Source organism: Vidua macroura, chromosome 7 (genome assembly GCF_024509145.1).
Source record: "Vidua macroura isolate BioBank_ID:100142 chromosome 7, ASM2450914v1, whole genome shotgun sequence".
In the NCBI taxonomy this organism is placed as follows: Eukaryota; Metazoa; Chordata; class Aves; order Passeriformes; family Viduidae; genus Vidua; species Vidua macroura.
In genome coordinates, this window is record NC_071577.1 from 13,816,724 (window position 1) to 13,830,572 (window position 13,849).

General features: G+C 41.3%; 2 protein-coding genes and 1 long non-coding RNA gene across 8 annotated transcripts in view; 1 reads left to right on the top strand and 2 right to left on the bottom strand.

The window, feature by feature from the left end:
- Positions 1-6,404, bottom strand: part of LOC128809710 (origin recognition complex subunit 2-like) — a 68,933-nt gene extending 62,529 nt beyond the window's left edge. For 2 of the 4 annotated variants that reach the window (XM_053981917.1, XM_053981914.1), the window contains exons 1-2: positions 6,162-6,404; positions 5,645-5,688 (exon numbers count right to left, since the gene is read on the bottom strand). The gene's annotated coding sequence lies outside the window, so the exon portion shown is untranslated. Of the gene's footprint in view, positions 1-5,015; positions 5,209-5,644; positions 5,689-6,161 lie in introns of all 4 variants that reach the window. The other 2 variants (XM_053981916.1, XM_053981915.1) reach the window with 2 other exon arrangements.
- NDUFB3 (NADH:ubiquinone oxidoreductase subunit B3) lies at positions 6,404-11,019 on the top strand. Its single transcript, XM_053981929.1, has 3 exons — positions 6,404-6,569; positions 7,825-7,966; positions 10,390-11,019. The coding sequence occupies exons 2-3, from the start codon at positions 7,827-7,829 to the stop codon at positions 10,544-10,546; spliced, it is 297 nt and encodes a 98-aa protein (XP_053837904.1). The 5' UTR covers positions 6,404-6,569; positions 7,825-7,826; the 3' UTR covers positions 10,547-11,019.
- Positions 8,205-13,796, bottom strand: LOC128809719 (uncharacterized). 3 transcript variants are annotated; one of them, XR_008437826.1, is made up of 3 exons: positions 13,416-13,796; positions 12,014-12,071; positions 8,205-8,679 (listed from the first exon to the last, which is right to left on the bottom strand). It is a non-coding gene; the product is annotated as an uncharacterized LOC128809719 (long non-coding RNA). The 3 variants fall into 3 exon arrangements; XR_008437827.1 differs by having other exon boundaries at positions 11,981-12,071; XR_008437828.1 differs by lacking the exon at positions 13,416-13,796 and adding an exon at positions 13,024-13,189.
- Positions 13,797-13,849: the final 53 nt, after the last annotated feature.

The window sequence follows — 13,849 nt, forward strand, 5'->3', positions numbered from 1 at the left end:
CCAGAGCAATAAACAGGTATCAGAACTCAAAGTTGAGCATTTAGATTTTTGTTCTTTGCCCTACTCTGATGGCATGTACTAGGGTGCTTGATAAATTGCTCGCTCCACCCCCTCTGTAACTAAGTTAACATAAAAGCCTCCTACTTTCTGAGACATGTCTCGTCTAAAAAGTTATTGACCCTCATGTGCAGCCACCACAATGCTAAATGGGATGGTGGAATCACCACTGTAGCTTACACATAGGGCACACCAGTCTTAAGATACCACACCTTCACAAAGCTCACGTTTAAAAAAATTAATTACAATTCTAGCTAATTTTTCACGTGCAGGAAATACAATATTCAGATTTACAGATACAAGCTAACTTGAGCTATTTCTACAACAAAATCTGTTATGCTTATGTCCATGTGTCTCCACGATCTTGTGCTTAGGATATTTAGGAAAGTTACTTAAGTACTATGGACTTCTTCATAACCTTTTCTAAATCAACTTTTCTACCTTGTGGCCCTATTCCAAATCAGAACAGAGGCAGGCATGCAGAGGGCCTGCTCTCCAGCCTCTCCTTAAGCTCAACATATCCTTACACCGAAGGAAACAGAAAAGACAAAGCAGAAAATAAGAGGAGATGTAAAGAAGAAACAGACACCAGAAGCCTCAGAAATAACAAAACTATTTGAATAAAAAGAAAATAAATTAAGACAGGAAGGAAAAAACTCAAGCAAATTTTACACATATTTCAGCTCATTATCTTTCAATCCAATATCTTCTCAGTTGAATGGCCATGAAAAATAAGATTATTCTTTTAAATTCTCTCACTGTCTTTCCAGATAGATGTCAAACAATTCCTCCAGTTCACATATGGGTCAAGGCAAAGCAGAAGAGGGGAGGAAGACCCTAAATGAAATTATAATTTATAAACTACTAAATATAGGGAATGGAAACAGAAAAATATTCCAGACTTATCAATTTTGCCCTGTATGAATCAGCAAACTGCAGTCATGCAGTCTGCACAAATGTCCATGTCACACATTTCAGTTAAGCAGAATTCAGAGGAACAGCAACATGGAACTATTTAAAGAACTCACAAACCCTACACAATGCAGACACCATTAAAGGAAATCTAACCATTTCAGTTTTCTGAAGAATCACAGTAATCACAATAAAAATACAGTAAGATTAGCTAGAGTATGGAGATTACACACAAAAACACACACTTTGCACTTTTGGAATGCTAGCCAAATGCTTGTGCAACAATACAATATAAAATGAGAAGTCATTAACTACTTTGTCCTGTAGAAAAAAAGCCCCACAAAATGTGCAGAAAGAAGAACTCCTGGAAGAGCATTTTAAGATATTTGAACTGCACCAATCATCTCCATCAGGTCCTGTGCAGATCAATGTTACACAGCCAGGGAATTTGGCATTTTTCAGTGTCAAATGATAGCAATGATAATCACTACTAAGATATAAATAAATAAATAGTTTACCACTTTGCAGTAGTTATACACCAAACATTTCTCTCCCCTAGTGGGATCTCTTTCCAAATGTCACTGGCTCTCTATTTTCAAGTAAATTTAATAAATTTGACCATAAAATCTGTATTTCTCTACAGAATCACACCAAGAGGTGAAGGTAGCAGATCTGACACAGGCAGTGGGCAGCAGAGTCAAGCTGGACTGCCTGCAGAACAGAAAACAATCAAAGAAGACCAAAAAAGCGACTTGCCAATGATATTTTTGTCTTTCACTAATCATCTGAATTGATTAATAATAAACCATCTGTTGAACCCTGTGCCCAAATTCATTACATTTGATAGAAAAATGTAACATTAACAGAAGAAAGAAAAATTGCTGTGTGGCCATTCATCAGACAATAAAAAGCTTTTACTATAATGGATAATCTGCAGCACGGACTCAAACAGTTTGCAAACTATATACTATTTTACCCAATTCCTGTTCTTGGTTTTTATGGTCTCTTCTTTGTAGCACAGCTGGCAATACAGAATTTTGTTTTACAGTAGGGTTTACCTAAATAACTATATTTTATTTCATAAGAAGTGCCCCTCTACCTCTTGAGCTTTTATTTGAAGCTTAAAAACCAAAGTCAGAATTCTATACATAAAAAAGGAAATTAATTGAGTCACTCCATAAATATGTCCTATGACTAAATAAAAAAAAGACACTTGAATTATTTGTCTTGCTATTAGAAGCAGGAATTATCCAAACAAAGGTGCAGAGAGAAAAATTCAATCAGCTTGCCATTTTATCTACAGTGAGTTATTCAAGCATAAACTCAAACTACTTTCTTACTCAAAAAAAAACCCTGTAGAAAACAGCATTAAATAAGTCAAGAATTACTTCTCACACTTATTCTGTTTGGAAATGAAAATAACTGACTGAAGTAGCAGTCAAACTATACTACTTGTGACTGTCTCTGCTCAGATCAGTTTTGACTGAAAGGGATTTCTTTAATGATTATTACTATGGCACAGATATTCAAGAAGACTCAGCTGGGGAAGCCTCCACCTTCACTCCTTGATACTCATTCACACCTTAATACAAGGAAACAAGCATCAAGAAAAATAATGGAATCGAAAATTCTTTTCCAGCCCAGACAAGTCTTTGAGCGAACACATGACCCAGATCTTTAAAGATTCTCAACTCATATTAAACTGCTTGGTAAAGAGCAAACAGGTGTGCCTCTCCTCATACAGAAAATAGGGAGTATCACATGAAGTTCTCAGGTAACAGGTTCAAAACAGAACAATGACTTATTGACACCACACATGAAGTGCAGCTCTTATCGGTACAAAACACAGTAGCTGCAAAAACCATACATGGGCTCAAAAGTTTTCATAAGTAAAGTATATCCATTAAACAAAAATCCATATAACACATCATCCCCACTGAGACTGGGAGAGCCGACCTAAGGAGTAACCCTATATTCTAGAAGAGTGTAAAAATAAAGCACCTGCTGTCAAATGAGCACCTGCTGAGCTGTGGCAGACCAGCACAACTCAGAACACTGATCTTGTCACATTCCAGGGTCTCAGAGCTTTAGGCTTCAGGAGAGAATAACAGTTCAGACCAGTGTGGCTGTTCCTGTGAAGAATGGTCTGTAAGTTGCCCAAAAAAAAAAAAAAAACAACCCAAACACAAAACAATCCACCAGCAAACAAACATCATGAACAGAAAGCAACTAAGACTATTGCTCCAGCCCATCACTTCTCTAAAATAGAGGTGAAACAGTGACTGTGATACTGTCCATAAAATATTTAGCTCTCTAATGATGCCTGAGAAGATAATTTCCTTCCCCACCATTCACTGAATGTTTTTTTTTTTAAGCATTCAAAGAAACCAATGTGAACTAAAGAAAGATCTTTTCCATCCTTATTGGAATTAAAGCAGCATAAACCATTTTATTCAAATGACAAGAGGCTTCCAATGACATAACTGACTACTAATACAACACCAGAGGAAATAACATGCAATTTCAGAGGGAAAAAGGATGCAATATTTAACCAGTTCAAATATGTATTCTGATATTAAAGGGGAAAAAAAACAAAACAACAACCCCACAATGCTTTCTTTTCATCTCAAAACTGAAAGCACTTCAAGTCACTGTCAGTCACACAGCTCTCTACTCCAGAAAACAATTATGAAGAGCATAGCATTATCATGTCCAGTGCTGGAGAGAATATTGGATGCACAGGCAGAGAAGAGTGGTTCCTATAATGAATCTCACAATCTGTTAATCCAGAATGCACAGCAACACAAACTGCTGGAAACATGGACCTTTGAAAGCTATCCAAGAAACCCCACAGCCTTCCTCTAGCTTAACAACACAAGCAGGAATCCCAGCAAATCATAACTAGCATGGCTGCCTGCATACATGCTAACATAACTTTATCCTAGAACACCAAATCTTTGCAGTAATTATCACCATAACTAATTAATAATACTAAAAAAATACCACAAAAAAAAAAAAAAAAAAAAAAAAAACACCAACTGCATAAATCACAAAATGTTCTGATTATTGGTATATGGAGTTTCAATGACCTCTCCTTCCTAGAGGACATTCAGTTGTTTGCTGGGGTTCTTTTACACAATATAAAGATTTCTTCTATGTTATTTCCTTCTGCATATTATTGATTTCTCCAGACTGACTCTGTAATTATGGTGAAACTTCCTTCTCAAAACACACTCTAGCAACACTTCTACGCCCCTTGAAATTATGCAGACTCACTTACTTGAGGATACAGCATCAAACAGCTTACTATATTCCCAAAATATCACATCCTTCATATTTGCAGCCTTATTTTTAAAAGAGTATAGACCATACTGAAAGAAAAGGAAACACAGGAAGCAAAACATGGTAGAGCAGATCAACTGACTGCACAAAGTTTTACTTACCATGAGTTTTTATGTACCTGGGGGTGAGGGGGAAGGCAAAAACAGCTACTGAAAACCTTGTTAAACCTTAAAAGCGATGGTGAGCCTGAAGACAAATCCTGCTAAGTGCACTCCTCTGCCACAATTCTGTTCATGCACAGCAGATCACACAAAGCCAATGCTCTGTGATCAGAACTGAATGTCCCTGGTAACAGACTCAGCAATACCAGCATAGTTTTGTGCATAATACTCAAGTCAGGCTTCCAAGCACCAAGAAAACAAAACAAAATAAACAAAAACAACCCCGCAAGCAAATAATAAGGAAAAAAAAGTACCAAACAAATAAAACTGTGACTTTTTATCTTTCTCTCAAAGAATAAAACCAAGGTATCTGGTATGTGACAGGTCTATGGGTCACTGAAGAAAAAATTCTGAGAAAAATATTCCTCAGCACCACTGGACTTTGGACACTTACACATTAACTTTCAGCCACAGTAAGAAACAAGAAATATTTTGCAATTCTGTGACAGAACTGCATTCTCTGTAAATCACGGATTTAAGCACGTAACAATTCTACCCCCCCCCCCCCATACATTACAGGAAAACAAAAGTGTGTCTTCTCACCTTGTGAAAAGACTGCTCTGAATCTCCCAGACTTTATCTCACAGTGAAAAACATACAACGCTGAAACCAGACTGAGGCAGTCTGGATTAAATAGATGGCACTCTATTTAGAACAGTTTCACTGTTAATAACATGATAATGGCATTCCTCCTGGAAATCTTCTCATGTGCTTCCAATATCCCTATTAAAAAGCCCTGAAACCCAGAAGTAGATTTCCATCAAAATATATTGGAAAAAGGCACTACAGTCTACCCCAAAACTCCACCAACATCATGCTGTTATGTTTATTCTCATGTTAATAGGACTATCAAAAATTAATAGAACAGTTTGTATTCTGCTAAAAAGAAACAATATTGTATTATATACAACTGAGAAGTAATTTAAGTCTTTATAATTCAATGACTGTGCAGTTAACTTTTAGCAGTCTCTTTCCAGATGAAGCAAACTATGGGCTCAAGTTTGACGAACACAAAAATAATTATAGTTAACCAGATACTAAGGCAATTGACACTTCTCAGTCACAGAGCCACACATGCAAAACGCCGAGCTCCTGACACAAGTACTCAGTGAAACCAAGTCACCACCTCACTCGGGAGGCAGTTGTCAAGAGAATTCTTCCTTTTCACTTACCTTTCAGTGCACTACCAGGATTTCGGGACGCCTCCCCGTTTCTCCTATGGAAACAAACACCAATGTTCTTTTAAGATGTACCCACTGAAAACCGAAACTCGGCTCCCGGCGCCAGCCGGGCTCGCTGGGAGCTCCGATTTCTCCCCCAGCTTCTTCCGCTGCCGAAGCGCGCCCCGAGGGCTGGCAGCGAGCGGGCACTGCCCGGGCCCCGCCACCGCTCCCCGCGGGCAGGGCGGAGGGCCGGGGCTTACATAACCGCGGGGAGGGGGCCGCTGTCCGGCCGGAGGGGAGCGGGAAGGGGAGACAGGAGAGGGAGCAGAGCAGCAGCGGCAGGAGAGGGAGCGCGATCGGCGCTGCCGGCGCGAGCGCTGGGAATGGTTCGCGCCCCCGCACACACAGACCCTGCGGGGCTTCCGTCTCTCCCGCACCACCGGCAGCGACAGACGGCGACGGGCAGCCCGCGAAGGCTGGGAGATCCCCGTTCCCGGCGCCGGCCCAAGCCCCGCCGCCCCCTCACCCCGCTCTCCTCCTCCGCCGCCACCTCCAGACACCGCCAGCCGCGCACCTCAGCAACGCGCCCGCCCATTGGGCCACGCCCCCCGCAAGAAGCCGCGCACTGATTGGTCGCTTTCCGCTCCGCTTCTCCTTCCCCCCGGCTCTTCAGCCCGAGCCGGCGGCGCCGCTCCCGGTGCGGGGCCTCTCCCGCTGAGCCGTGGCGGGAGCGCTGCGGGCGGCAGCGGCCCGGGAAGGGGGACGGGCAGCGGTCTCACGGCCCCTGTGTCCGCACCGGGCCAGCGGGAAGAGCCGGAACGGAAGCTTCCCGGAACCTGCGTGGCTGGCCCGCGCTTCCTGTAGCGGCTGGTCCTGGCCTGGGTTCCGGTTCCGGGTGGCGGCCGCGTCCTGAGCAGGGTCGCGGAGCGGGCAGGTACCGCGGGCGGGGCGGGCACCGGCACCGGGCCGCGCTGCTGCCACCGGGGTGTCCGTGTGCGGGCAGGGCAGGCGGGAGCGGGGGTGGGAGTGAGTGAGAGTGGGGGCGGCTGTCGCTCCGGGTTGTGCTCTCCGTGCCCCGCTCCTTCCGACCCCTGGGCACAGCTTGTGCTGGTCCTGCTGGCAGAGAGCGCCCGGCTGGTGCCGCAGCACAGCCCGCTGGCCGCGCTGTGTGCGTGACAGGGCATGGCCTTCTCCCCTGTGAAGGGTGAATGTTGCTAGGAGAGAGGCCTTGGGTTTCTATCACAGGGTTGGAGCCTGGAGTCTAATTCAGGGGGAGCTTTTCGGGTTATGACAACGTTAATGCTGCTCTCCAAGTTTTCTCAGGCAACGAAATCTGTCTGCTTGCCTTCACGGCCTGGAGTCATCTTCAAGAGTTACAGGCTTTGAAGTTGTGTCCTGCATTCCAGTCAATTTTCTAAAAGTTAAGGATAGTGAATCTGTTCTTTGCTGCCTGATATGTGTTAAAATGGGAAACCCTGGCTCAAAGAAGACTCAGGTCCTTTGTGAAAATGGAACCTTAAAAGCTATAATTTTCTTCCAGTCCTTCACGATCTTGCTGAAAATATTCCACTTCACATCTGTTTTTAAAGAGAAACTTAATATTTTAGTAGTTCTCCAAGATGTCTGTAAATAGAGCATATATTTTTCAGCCTCATCAAGCAATGAGTAAGGTGCATCTCCTTGTCCATGCATCTCTTCTGGCCCTGTTGAATTCCACAGTTATATCTGACTGAACTGAAGGCAGCTGAAAAGGAACTGATGAGCCAAGTCTTTGTTTTTCTCATTTTTTTCTTCAGAGCTTAGCAATCATAGCTTTCCCACACCTAAGTCAGAAATTTTTACTCTGAACTCTTTTTGATTATTCTGGAAGTAGTGAGGGGCTGGTGTTGCTGAAGTGCATTTACAGACAGGGAAACCATTGGTTTTCTTACACTCCTCTCCAGCATAGAGGGTTGACTTTGGTGCTCCATGAATGTAGTGATGGTCCTGACTTAAGTTTGCTTTACTGTGTGTAATCACCAAGCTCTGAAACACAGCACAAAGTCCCTTGGCTCTTTGTTTTACAGAACAAAGCTCTTTTGTTTCTCTTGTTGCCTCCCTGTTTGTCCTGTACAGGGGATTATTCTTTACAAGTGTATAAAAAGAAGATGATGCTCTCTGCAAAGTAACAAACTGACCTTTTCCTCCAGGTATGGGACACGGAAGTGACCACGGCCACGGCCATGACAAAGTGGAACTCCCTGACTACAGGCAGTGGAAGGTGGAGGGGACTCCCCTCGAGGAGGTGCAGAGAAAGCTGGCTAGGCGGGGTCTGAGAGATCCGTGGGCTCGGTAAGTGCAGGAGCCTCAAAAATCGTCTTGATGTGGCATCAACCAGACCTTGTCATTGTAGATAACTCTTTCTTCAGTAAAAGCAGTGAAAATTAGTCAGAATTTCAGTAAAGTCTTTATCTGCTTTTTGTGTGAAGGTCACACCTTGCATCACCTTGACCAGTGTCCACATCTTGGGAGGCAGCCTTGCACTTGTGATGTTTCCTGCTGACATAGATCAGGCACCTCATTTACCAAAACACCTAAGTAGTACTAGGTCTGCACATGTGAATAATCCTGTCCTTCTCTGCAAAGAGATTGTGTGCTAGGGTCTTGATAAAGATGATGGCACTTGCACTGACATTCTGAGTAGGCATAGCATTCCTCACATACAGCAGGAGGCTTTTATTTGAAAAGAAGAAATGTACATGTGTACAGGGTGGAATTGTATTCAACTGTGAACGACACCATGGAGAATCAGCTTTTTACTTCTCATGCTACCACTCTACAATGAGTATCTCCTCCTTTTTAGATATTTAGGCAGCTGTTAAAACAGGGCCTATGTATTTCTCCTGCATCATGAATTATACAGTACTTTGTTCAGCCACCCTTTCACCCTGAGGAATAAAAATACCAAATGTCTTGTGCTGTGTAGTCTGGCCCTTCTGTAAGGGAAAAGTTGCACGAGCAAACAGTTCCAGGAGTCTTCATAGAAAAGGCTTTACTTTGAATCACTACAAGAAAAATGGAAGAGCAAATAGGTAATCTGTTAAATAGTTGTTTCATAACAACCTGCTATAACCTGTTGAGGGGTTTGAGGTTGACAACACTTTTTTCTTTTCTTTGCAATAGTTTAAAAATGTAAAACATACTTTTAGTGATTATAGGAATCATTTGAAATATCAGAACTTTTCAGGCCTGTTCACTTTTATCTTGCCTCTATTTCTGTGGAATGCAAGCAGCATAAGCTTGTTTTCCCTTTGCTTCAGACAAAATTGTTTTCAGGAAGCAAAAGGTTTGTTCCCATTAAAAAAAAAAAAAAAAGATGCAGTTTAATATTGTAGGTTTAGTGTAAATTACCCTGACCTTTAGTGCCTACACTTCCAATTTCAGCAAGTGCTGCAAAACAACACACTGGAAAAGGGACTGTAGTATTTGTTGCCCCTCCAAGATAAAAGAAAATTTTTGTTCCTCTGGTAAAAGAAGAGGATTTAGCCAATCATATCAGAGTTCAAATAAGGAACAAAGTCAAACCCGAAGCACGAGATGATTCCTTTTGAACTGCTAAAATTTTATGTAAAGTAGTATATCAATTCCATAGGACAGTACAAGCATCATGCCAATTTTCTTTAACAAATGAGAAATTAAAGTATCATGCTACTTGCTTCAGTAGTCTGGCAGAAGATTGTATTATTAACATCTTGCACCACAAGTCTTGAAAGTCACCCTCTCCAGAGCTCCCTCCCCTTTGGTACGCCAAGTTCATTTTAACATGAAATCTGCTTTCAACCTGTATGGCAAATGCACATTAATGTACATATTAAATACAAAATAAGCTTTGTGAAAGATGTCATATTTGGAAACTTTACGTCTATATCAATTAGATATACTGGCACCTAGAAGATACTCTTCCATGCCAATATGCTTTCATCCCAAGTCACAAAATCCATCTGCACAAGAGGATTATCTGTGAACATAAATATCTGCCCCCCTTGTTTTAAACCCCTGTATTTTCTCCCAAAATGACAGTTTTTATTTTATTGCTTAGTTATTTTTCCTTTTCTTAAGGACTTTTGAGTCCTTACAAGAGGCAAACCACACCCATGTCCATAAACTACACTGGTTGTGCTATAAATAAATATTTGTAGTCAGAGTGGTAACTAATGTTTCAATAACAATGGAGGTTGAAAACAGCAAGGCAAAACAGTGTGAAGTTTGTACATGCTCTGTAGCTCAAGCTAAACACCATCTTTTCAGTCTTTCTTTCTAAAATCATCTGACTCTCATATAGTTGTATTGTATTGTGAAACAGAAAGTGCCTCCACGCTGAGATGAGCTATCTATGTCTGGATTGTAAGATGTGACTGTCTAGCACTGGGACTAGCCTTGGTAGTTAGTCCAATCCATGCAAGTGCTAGTGAGCTCTGATTTGTTACAGAGTGAAAACAGAAGAGTACAATTGCATGATTTCAGGAAGGTGATTCTGTTCCTATACTACTTGTATCTCAAGTTATATGGTAAGGGTTAGAGTTCCTATCATGAACTTTAATTGTAATTCCTGATACTTAAATGACAGAACGTATTGTACAGCCTCAATGTCTAGCTAATTGAAATACCTTCATCTTTATATATATATATATATATATATATATATATATTCTTGTTAATTTGTATCACATTTGCTCCACTGATCTTTTTTCCTTTGGTTTCATTTTCTTTTCTAGTAATGAAGTCTGGAGGTACCAGGGTGGCTTTGCAAGACCTATCACCGTAATAGAAATCTTTACCAGGGGACTCAAGTGGGGAGCTGCAGCTTTTGTCATAGCTCTGGGCATTGAATATTCACTGTTTCCTCCAAAGAAGAATGGAGGCCACCACTGAAGATCAAATATGACAACTTAATACTTACTAATCATAAGCTGAAGCATATATAAGCCTGCTGATCACTCTGTACTTATAATATGCATATTAAAGTCTATCACAGGCAAACCTGTGTTTCTTTGATCTTATTATACTTCTGAGAAAGGATCAAAATACATGGCCAGAGCAATTTAACTGCCTTCGAGCTGGGGGAAAAAACCAACTCAATGGCTCTTGGGTTTGCTGTACTACCTTTTAAAAAGCAAGATAAACTATCAGACCAGTTCTTTCCAAGCCCTGCCAAGATTCTTTTAAATGAAACTGAGAAGTTTTTGCTTTTAAGAGAAAATTTGTACCATATTTATTACAGGTTTAAAAACTATTATTTCCCAGTAAGTAGTAATGAATGACTTGTCATTTCTTGAAGTGTTGGTTACTATTTGCTCTTATGTCTCTAAATAAAAATAAATATTAACTTAAAGCTTTAAAATCAACTCCAGACTGCTTCAAAGTATATAAAAGTACCAAAGCTTATACTTAACTCTATTGAACAGTTAATTAGCCTGGCAGACTAATACACCAGAATAATCCGCTGTGTAATATCCAGACGTCAAAAATTACATTGCTGCCAAAAGTAGAATAAAATGTTTAACTCAGCAATAACTGTATCTTACCCTAAAATGTCTTTCACCATACTTGAGTATAATGTTAAAAAAGAGAACAACTTTTTCCTTTGCTCTGGTGTATTTATAGATTTATTTATTTTTACATCTAGTCTCTCTTAGCCATTTGTTTTAAAATGTCCTAGTTTTCTGGACTGCTTTAAGAATGCCTGGATTGAAGACTATAGCAGAAAAGGACCATGTCCTCTGAAGTACCAGGAATTATAATTGTCTGAATATCCTACTGTAAATTTTGCTATGTTATGTCATTAGTACCAAAGTAAGGAGGCTATGTTACATAGCACAAACAACAGGACACCCGTCACTAAAATGAAAAGCAAAATTAGACAAGTGAGAAATGGTAAATGCCACTAAACAATTACATAGTATACTTCCATGGTGAAGAAATTGAAGTTTTTAAACAATCCTGTCACAAATTGTAGGTTTACAAAAAAGTTGAAGGTCCTACCAAAATGTGGCTAAAATATCTTTTTAAACATACATATTCACATGCAATCCTTCTGAGTGAGATTATAATAGAGCTTTATTTTTAGAGCCAATAAACAACATCTGTTACTGTGTGAGTGCAGATGTACTGTTCAGTGGAGTTTGTCATTTTTGTATGACATTGCTCAAGGCACTGTTCATAGTGCAAATACTCATTTTAATAAACTCTTGCCTAATCCTTTTCTCAAACATTCCTATCTAGTTGCATCACTCCCTAAAACACCAAGAACCTGCTGTGTAAGGTCTGTGGCACAAAACATTTATATAGTTCCTTAGGTACTCTTACCCAGAATATGCACTTTCAATGGTTGGTACTCACTGCTTGTTTTCTATCTGGTTCCAAGACAACTTTCTAGGGAGTACTGAATTTCAGATGGCTGTTCAGGAAAACAAGTAACACAGTTAATTACTACAATGTTAATAATTGTTACTATGTTACTGATGTTAATAATTACATGAAGTAGAATGAGTCTTTTTAAATTGTACAAGCCTGCCACTTCACTGATAGAGCAAATATATCAATCAAGCATCTTCAGTTAGACAAGACTAGTTTTGGCAAAATTTATGTGTTTGTGAATTAAGGTGGTATCATTTGGTGGTTTAATAGCCAGATGGCAGCCACTGCCCTAAATGACTGTCTTTAATTTATGATGAACATATTTTGCTAATTTTGCAGAATATGTCTCATCATTGTTACACATACAATACTCATAAAGATTTTCTTTCACAGGTACAATAATACCAATTCTGCCTGGGGAGGGAATATTTGTTGTGTATTAAAATAATAGTACCAAATGTGTCTTCACTGTAACCATAGCAATGTCTGTCCTTGTATGAGAACAGCCTTTCTACCAGCATAGATATTTTACAGTGCAAAAACCAGGGTCACAAACAGCAGTGGCACCAGCAGGTGAGGAACATACATGATTGTAATACCAGACAGGAAGCTCTTTTTGTATCATAAAGTCTGAAAAATAAAACTGATGATGCTCCACTTTCTGTATGGAACAGATCCAAGGAGAAATTGTGCATATTGATTCACAGTAGGTAGCTGGTTTCCTTCTGAACTAGCTACATCTTACTAGCAGGGATACTGTGATAGCCTTGAATGATTGCTATTACAGTGAGAGCCTGACCATACAATTTCACTAAGAATACAAGTATTTTTTCAGAACACAGAGCTGCCACTTAGTACAAATACTTGGGGCGAATATTCTCTGTCTCCTTTTTCCCCGCAGTTCCAAAGACAGCGTGACTCTTCGTGTGTGCTATCCCAGAGTACTGCTCTTCCACTGCTCTATTTTTAGCAGCACAAAAAACATGACTCACTGTTTCATAAATGCTTTGAAATCCATTGAGCTGGGAGTTACATGTGTCTGATTTCACCGTATGTGGAGGTGGCTTTTGTCTAGTTCAGAAAAATTTTAGATTTTAGGCCTTTTGGAGAGCAGCTCCAGCTGCAATGCTAGCATCCCGCTGTCAATAGCTTCATGAAAGTTGCTAGTTTATGTCAAGGGAATAGCAACACCCAGTTTTCAGGAACAAGGTGTTACGCAATATTTACTTAAGATTATACAACGGGAAGAGTACAACTTTCACACAGCTGTACATTATCCTCACTGTGAATGAACAAATTCAGAGTGAGACATGAGCCATACAAGGGGTCACGGCTAAACTCTCGCCAAAACACGTGGCCAGACCGCAGGTCTGTAACCGCTCACCGGAAACCCTGCTACTACTCCATAGCTCGCAGGGCCATCACAGAGCTGTTCTGTCTGTCCCCACGCCAGCAGCAAGGCAAAAACACAGCCTACAAATGCCGGTGCACATGCTGAACACCAGACCGCGCCGCCGCCACGGTCTCCCCTCACAGCGCTGCCTCCGCCGTGTCCATGCCAGGGGGAGGTGCCGGGAGGCGCCACAGGCCCTGTCCCGCCTCCATCCGCTGTGGGCCGGTTTTGTGTGTTCAGCCCTGAGTTACGTCTCCAGGGGTACAGCCGGGAACAAAACTAAAACCAACATCCTGCCTCCCCCCCACCCCTCCCCCCCGGCCCAGCCCGGCGCTGGGCAGCCAGGGAGCCGGTACCGCCCCAACTCCTCCCGGCTCCAAACGTCGGACCTGGTTGCTGTAGAGACCTCCCCGACGCGTCTGGGT